At 30.8% G+C, this 8,321-nt stretch overlaps 1 protein-coding gene across 1 annotated transcript; it reads left to right on the top strand.

The window, feature by feature from the left end:
* Positions 1–4,786: 4,786 nt before the first annotated feature.
* Positions 4,787–8,321, top strand: LOC107917460 (uncharacterized). The gene is made up of 7 exons (XM_041110782.1): positions 4,787–5,491; positions 5,593–5,679; positions 5,765–5,977; positions 6,241–6,405; positions 6,836–6,889; positions 7,013–7,159; positions 7,911–8,321. Exons 1-7 carry the CDS (start codon positions 5,279–5,281, stop codon positions 8,286–8,288), a joined length of 1,257 nt encoding a protein of 418 aa, XP_040966716.1. The 5' UTR covers positions 4,787–5,278; the 3' UTR covers positions 8,289–8,321.

Raw genomic sequence — 8,321 nt, 5'->3', positions numbered from 1 at the left:
AAAATAAATATAGAATATATACCGAATTATTTAATGTTAGTTTATTATTATTATTATTTCTGCCTCAAAGGGGTACTTTCCAGCATGTCTTAAATTCGACGTTTTCCAAAATATAGACAAGAATAAGGAATGAGAAGAAATGTCTTAATTGATGTCTTTTGGGTAAATATTCTAACATTTAGCTTCTCTTGTCTGAACACTAAATTTGAGATCAAAGGTTACATTTTCTGTAATAGATTTCCCGACTCATCTAACTTGACATACAACAGAGCTGTAGATTCCTTATTAAAATTTGGCTATGCATTATATTTGATGTTGAATCTCAGCCTAATAATTGTTTCCATGTAACTATTACTATAAGTTAAACTTTTCCTTTATGGAAAAATCTTCATGTGCTGTCAAAAAAAGCAACTGCAGCCCTCTACTTTTACTTTTACTTTCAACTGTCACCTTTCAATGGATTTTGACTTCCTTACGTTTTCATCCCACACACCTTCAACACTCTGTTTATTTATGTTTTTCAAAATTTACTTTCTACACTATTTACTTGTCTAAATGTTATAAACTAATTCTTCCATTAATTTGGTGTATTTTTCAGGCTCTTCTTCAATTAATTAACCTCCAAAAACAACCCATTTTGAGTATGTTCCATATAAATGCATTGATGATTGTTATATCCTTACTCATGGTACTATGAACAAGCACTTGAGAGACTTTCATGAATGACTTTCTATTTATCTCATTGCTTTTCATCTAAGCATTCCCAGTGACCAGCTACCTGGATGCCTCATCCTCTAGGCCACACCCACCTTCAAAGAGGAGACCACTGAGTGTAACAATTTCATATTATCTCAGCCAAGGAAATGTTAGAGCAATACTATGCACGAAGACAACTCACATACAATAGCCTTGCCACCTGGTCAACCACACGATCACTATGTCTCGGATTTATCGATGACGTACCCTCATTAGACACAAGACCTTTTCGATAAATACCCCTTAGGATGATGAAGAAGGAATCGAACCTCCAGTCTCTCAGCAATCCTAAGCACTCTTAGTACTTTGCTCTCTTAACTTCCTTGCCTCATCTATTTTCTTCGACTCTTTGCATGTTTAGGTGAACCAACCTTCCTTGCACCACCACATCCTTCTTTTTATCTCTTCTCTTATTGACACTTGTATCAAAAAGGATGTAACAATATTTCTTGGAGAGGGAGAGGGTGTTAAAAAGAGATCATTAAATCAAATGTTAATGCATTATCTTTTTACTGCATATATATGTTTTAAAGTTGAATGAATTTGTTTATGTACCATAAACATTACAAACATGATGACTGCGAGTTTCTTTTTTGTTACCTCAATCAACAAAAGTTATGTTTTAACAATGTTACAAAAATTGCGAACAAACTACTGGCCTTGTGGCAAAGTGATTTACAGAGCTTTAAATCTAACTTTGACATCAATATGGTCAAGTCCTATAAAATACATTCCCTACTCTCGAATTTGAAGAACATGAAAAAGCATTACTATACAAAATTGATGTTAAAGGTGAAAAATAAACTCAAATGAAGAGATGCATTATATGATGTGTTATTGGTTAATTCTATAACAGGTTTCTACACAGTTGAATAATAATAATTAGGGTAAATTATAAAAATAGCCACTTTTGTTTGCTTCATATTACATTTTAGTCACTTATGTTTGAAATGTTACGTTTTAGTCACTTACGTTATCATTTTGTTACGGCAGTCCTACGTGACAGTCCAAATGGGTTTTAAATACCAACTTGAATGTCTAGTTACTAGGATGAAAATAGGTTTTTAATAAAATAAATTTAATTTGGACTGCCACGTAGAACATCTAACTTGGCATTTAAAACCCATTTGGACTGTCATGTAGGACTGCCGTTAGGGAGGTAACGAAGCTTAATGGTAGAGTAACCACTTCATAACAAAACGATAACATAAGTGACTAAAACGTAACATTTCAAACATAAGTAACTAAAATGTAATTTGAGACAAATAAAAGTAACTATTTTAATAGTTTACACTAATAATTAATAATCAATGTATTCGAAATTAATAGATGAAAAAATATTGGAGAGGACCCCAACTCCTTGAAAATGACTTTTGTAGGGAAAATATTCAAACCACCTTTAGGTTCGAAGAAAATTCACTTATCCTTGGTTGAAAAATACTCATCACCCCTTAATGTAACCTAAAGTTTTTTGTATTAAATGGATTTTAAATAAAGAAGAATATTTGATGCACTGTCGATACAGTCTTATACATTATCGAAGAATAATAACATGGAATTTCATAATTAAATAAAACAAAAAGAAATAGTAGATGACTTATAAGTAAATACTAATAACTTGATTTAAACATAATTAAATATTAAGTAATTATAAATAAATGCTAAAACCCTAAACCCTAAACTTGAGAGTACCCTTAAAGCGAGAGTTATAATTAATATTTATTTATAATCGTTACGATTAATGTTTAATTATGTTTAAATAAAATTATTAGTACTTATTTACAAGTTCTCTATATTTTTTTTAATTTAATGATGATGTGTCATATTATAATTTTTTGATGGTGCATGAGACTTATGCACCAACATTGCATCGAATATTATTCCTTTAGAAAAAGAGCAACTTTTATGCTTTATTGATTAATTATTATTCTATTTATTTTTGTTTTATTTGATATTTATATTCCATAATTTTCAATTAAAAATAATAAGAATCTAGTTAATTATAAAAATATTTTAATTATTATTAAATTATATTATAAATTGAATTATATTATAATATAAATTTATATTAAACATATATAATGTATTTTTTTCTAACTATTATTTGTAAGTTTATTTTTCTTTAGAAAGTTACAAATATCGTCATAATTTCAATTACAGAGAATGATTATGAATAATTATAATCAAAATTAATATTAGCATCCATCCAAAGATAAGGTAGAATTAATATGTACAGGTCTCGGGCATTATGAGACATAAATAAAAATAAATATAAACTAAGATTCAACACATGGTTCATACAAAGTGAAACACAAAATTGAGATTAACCTTACTATTAAACCAATGCCTAGCTGGTCGTAAGTTAGTTTTTAAAAAATTGTGCTGGTGATAATCATGTTCTCTTTTACTTTACTGTTATTTATTTTGTAATTAAAAATAGATTAAATGAATAAAATAGAGGTATTATTGTTTTTTATTTAAAATTTACAAAATAGAGGTATTATTGTTTTTTATTTAAAATTTACTTAGTTCCTGTTTGATTTATCGTTGGAGAAGAAAATTAATACTTTCAACAACTTAATTTATAATTCATAATGAAAACAATTAGATAGAATTTTTATTTTTATTATTTAGAAAAAAAAAGTGTAGAAAATTATAATTAGATAGAGACCTCTTATCATCGAATAGAGAATAATTTTATTTTATTTAAGATTATATTATCATTTATCAAACACTCTAATTTTATTCAATATATATTTAATTTTAGGGTAAACTACACCAATAGTCACTAAATCATGGGTAAATTTTTGTTTTTGTCACTTAACTAAAAAGAGTTGCAATTCGATCAGTAAACCATATCTAAAAGTAGTTTTCATTTAAGTCATTAAATTATTCAAAAACTTTTATTTAATTCATTGGGTTGTCAATTTTTCTTTTAAAGTTCTACTAGCGAGCTTCAATCGACGATTTAATAATCAGTATGGTATATTAGTATTCATCCATAAGTAGAAGAACATATCTTAGATCCAAGTCGATCTAACGATTAGTGTCGGAGGTTAGAGAAAAAAACTATTTGAATTTTGTTTCACAGATTCGTGACATCCAAAGTTATTTTATGAAAAAATCTGAATTGGAGAAGAGAAGTAGAAAGAGAGCTTTGGATTGGTGCAAGCAACACAAACAAAGAAAGTCATATAGTATCGATTTTAATAAGCTAGTGACTTAAATAAAAACTTTTAAATAGTTCAATAATTAAAACAAAAACTTACCTATAATTTAGTGACTAATAGTATAGTTTACCTTTAATTTTAAATAATATACCAAACAAATTCTATACTTAATTATTTTTAGTAAATAGATTTTTAAGTAGATTTATAAAATTTTCTCCAAAGAGGTAAGACTAAATTTGAAGTTGAACCCCTAGGTGCAAACAAAGGAGACCATGCATGGAGGGACGAATTTCATGTAATGAAATGAAAATAGCATGCAATGCATTTGCATGGGTGTCTTGTATAATATAAGCAAGGCAAGCAATGCAATAATATTTGCAGTAGCAGTGGTGGTGGTGACAAATGCCAATAAGATAACCTCTCCCCCAACACATTAAGAAATTGGCTCACTCTCCGAAAAACGACAACCTTCTAAAGTTGTCTGCTACTTAACATAAAACATTATTTTTCTTAAGAAAAAAACAAGGAAATTATCATTACTCAAAACTTCAGACCGTAAACTAAAATCAGAGACAGGTGATGATTTCTTTCCTATTTTTGTTGACTGTCTATGAATTTATTTGACCCACCAAATCTCCCCCATACGAGGCACATGTTGATTTGCTTTTTTTGGGGTGTTAAATTATCCAAATGATATGAAATTAAGAGAAATAAAAAGTTTGGGTAAGGTTTAGGTTGTAAAATTATTGCAGTTTTGGGTTTGGATGGAATAATAAAAAATAGAATAAGCTGACACAAAGAAGGTCTAGGGAAGTGAGAAAGAGAAGAAGAGTCTAAAACTAAAGCGAACGACTTTGGAAACCCAGAGGCAGCGCCTGAATCAATCAATTCTAAATTCCTATTTGTCCTCAAAAACCCAAGCAAAGAATAACAGAAATCAGTACCCATTTTTTATTTTTTTCCTTTCAATTTAAACACAAAAAGCTAAAGTTTCAGTCCTTGTATTGGAGACTGGAAACACACCTCTTCACACTTCTCTTTCTCTCTCTCTCCAAAATCCTTTTTTCCATAATATTTAAACCCTAAGCATGATTTCATCACTACTTTAGGTATTTATATCACCAGTCCCACTAGGCCAAACTTTAAGAATAATAAACTCCATTGCCATTTTGTGTGTTTTTCTTTTCTCCACCAAACTGCCTACTTAGAAGAAAAAGAAGAGAGCAAGAGTTTTTGTTGGCAATGGTGATGGATGGTGTTGTTTGGATCAGAGAAGAAGACGACGACAATACTAATGTACACAAATAGAAACGATTATAGGGCAAGAAACAACACCTAGAAATCCCTCAAACATGGTATCTTGCTGTTGTAAGATTCCCATTTTTGTATTCATCTTTCTTCTTCTTCTTGTTATTTCTTCTTCAATTTGTGCCACTCATTCCTCGGAAACCGGCAATTCCCAAGCAAATAATCAAACATTCCGACCAGAAGAAGAGTCGAAGAAGCTGAAACTAGTAAGGGAACGACTCAACAAGATCAACAAGCCAGCACTGAAGACGATTCAGGCAATTAATCTTATTTGCCTCACTTGTCGATCTCCTCTGTTTGCGTTCTGTTTTACTTTTTCTCTAAATACTTGTCTTTTTTCTTTTTTTTGTGCGTGCAGAGCCCAGATGGTGATATTATAGATTGCGTCTTATTGCGTCATCAACCAGCTTTCGATCATCCTAAATTAAAAGGAAAAAAACCATTGGTAATTATCCATTTTATCTTTGTTCTTATGAACATTATAAAGTTATACAAGTGAACATATTTAATTGTTGAATTGGATTGTTTAGGATCCACCGGAGAGTCCAAATGGTCATAATCGAAAGGGAATGGCGGCGGAAGATTTTCAGATGTGGATGATGTCGGGTGAATCGTGTCCGGAAGGAACAATTCCAATCAGAAGAACAACAGAAGGAGACATGTTAAGGGCCTCTTCTGTTGCAAGTTTTGGAAAGAAACCGACAAGACTTGTTAGAAGAGACTCGACTAGCGATGGCCATGAGGTTGGTGCCTTCACTTTTTTTACTTTACAAATAAACTCAAAATTTGTAGTCACAAGGGTTCGAAAAGCGGCTCCAGTTATCAGCCAACAGAGTTAAAGTGAATGGCAAAAGAATGCTTGCCGATTGTCTACTCTTCTTTGCTTAGTGAAGAGGATAATTAAATTCTGTGTAAAAAAAAAAAGGTTAACATTATCTCGAAATTAGTGCCACTAAGTTTCACAAACAAATATACAATTTAATATTTAGTTAGTGTTGGAATACAGCATGCAGTTGGGTATGTGAGCGGAGATGAATATTATGGAGCAAAAGCTAACATCAATGTGTGGGCACCTCGGGTCTCTAATCAATACGAATTCAGCTTATCTCAATTGTGGGTCATTTCTGGTTCATTTGGCGACGATCTCAACACCATTGAAGCTGGATGGCAGGTAGCATTTTTGTTCACAAGTTAATCAAACTTAATTCGATAATTATCGAGTTGAAATTCAAACTGGTTGTGAGTCTTATCGAATTTTTCATATTTTAATATTACTAAATTATATTATTGCCTTTAATATATGCCATTAACCTTGAGTTTAAACTTGAGTTCAAGTTTCAATACAAAAATTGGTAAATAAGTTGAATCGAACTCAAGTAGCTTGATTTTAAAAATAAATGTTCAATTGAGCTCAAGCCGAGTATCGAATTTTAAATTTCTAATTGAACTCGATTCGACTCAATTTGATTACACCCAGCATATATTTAATTATTAGTTTACCCACCCTTTAAATAAACTTGTTTTTGCACCATTCTTCTGTGTAGTTTGATTTTATATGGAAGGCATAGATGCTAAATATAATATATATATATTCAATGCAGGTGAGTCCAGAGTTATATGGGGACTATTATCCAAGATTCTTCACTTATTGGACCGTAAGTAGAGAAATTTTAAATTGGGGGCTTGATTTCCTTCTTTCTTGGCTTTGCTAAGGTGTATCTTAAAGCTTAAGAAAAATGATTTGGTGTTTAAAAGCAAGCATGAATTATGTTTTGCAGAGCGACGCATACCAAGCAACAGGGTGCTATAATTTGCTGTGTTCAGGATTTGTGCAAACTAATAATAGAATTGCTATTGGAGCTGCAATCTCCCCAACATCATCATATGGTGGCGGACAATTTGACATTAGTCTATTGGTTTGGAAGGTAAATCTTGTACCACCTCCCAATTATTATACAAACAAAATGTTCACAAACCTTTGAGTAGAAAACATAGAAAAAATTATTTTACCTTATTTCACCTTTTAATTTTATAAAAAATTATTTTATTCTTTTATTTAATTTTTCGTCTCTTTCAGTCTTTTCCCTTACATTATTTGTCGAATCTTTTTAAAATTGATGAAAAAGTTAACATTTGATAATTTTGTTGACATCATTTATTCGTGGATTGTCACATGAATGTGACGTTAGTACTTAATTATTTTTTAAAAAAAATTAAAATTAAAAAATTATTAAATCGTTAAAAATTATAATTTAATATGATACACATGTGAACTGTGAAGTTAATAAAATTAATTTTTTCATTCGTTCTAAGATGATTTGATAAATAATGTAAATTTAAAAGATAAAAAAATTTAAATACATTTTTTTATAAAGTATGATTATGTTTAAATATATTACTTTTCAAGACGACTAAAAATTTGGATTACCATGCATTAAAAAAAAAGAAAAAAGAAAAGGTATCATAATGTAAAAAGCTTTATTGATGGGTAGCTCTATCAATTTGATGCGCTTCACCCGCGTGCACTGTTAACCCCCGCAAATGCCTGTAATTCTCGACAGCTTTTTCTTTGCTAGATTCTATTCTATTCTTTATCCCCTAATAGTATTTTGTACCCAAGAAACTTCCTTTATTAAATAAGTAAAGGTGATGGAAATGCAAATGAAAATGGTGTAGGATCCAAAGCATGGGAATTGGTGGCTGGAATTCGGATCAGGGATTCTGGTAGGATATTGGCCATCAATATTGTTCACCCACCTCAGAGATCGTGCAAGCATGGTACAATTTGGTGGAGAAATAGTGAACTCAAGTCCAGGAGGTTCCCACACGTCAACAGAGATGGGGAGTGGTCATTTCGCTGGGGAAGGCTTTGGAAAGGCTTCTTATTTTCGAAATCTGCAAGTTGTTGATTGGGATAATAACTTGATCCCATTACCAAACCTTAAGGTCCTTGCTGATCATCCTAATTGCTATGACATCCAAGGAGGTATAAATTCTGTTTGGGGCAATTATTTTTATTTTGGAGGACCTGGAAGAAATGTCAACTGCCCTTAAAGCCAAGGGTATTGGAATTAGATGCTTTTTTTT

Source organism: Gossypium hirsutum, chromosome A01 (genome assembly GCF_007990345.1).
Source record: "Gossypium hirsutum isolate 1008001.06 chromosome A01, Gossypium_hirsutum_v2.1, whole genome shotgun sequence".
Classification (NCBI taxonomy): Eukaryota; Viridiplantae; Streptophyta; class Magnoliopsida; order Malvales; family Malvaceae; genus Gossypium; species Gossypium hirsutum.
The sequence above is the reverse complement of the archived record's forward strand: the minus strand, read 5'-3'. Positions and strand labels throughout refer to the sequence as shown.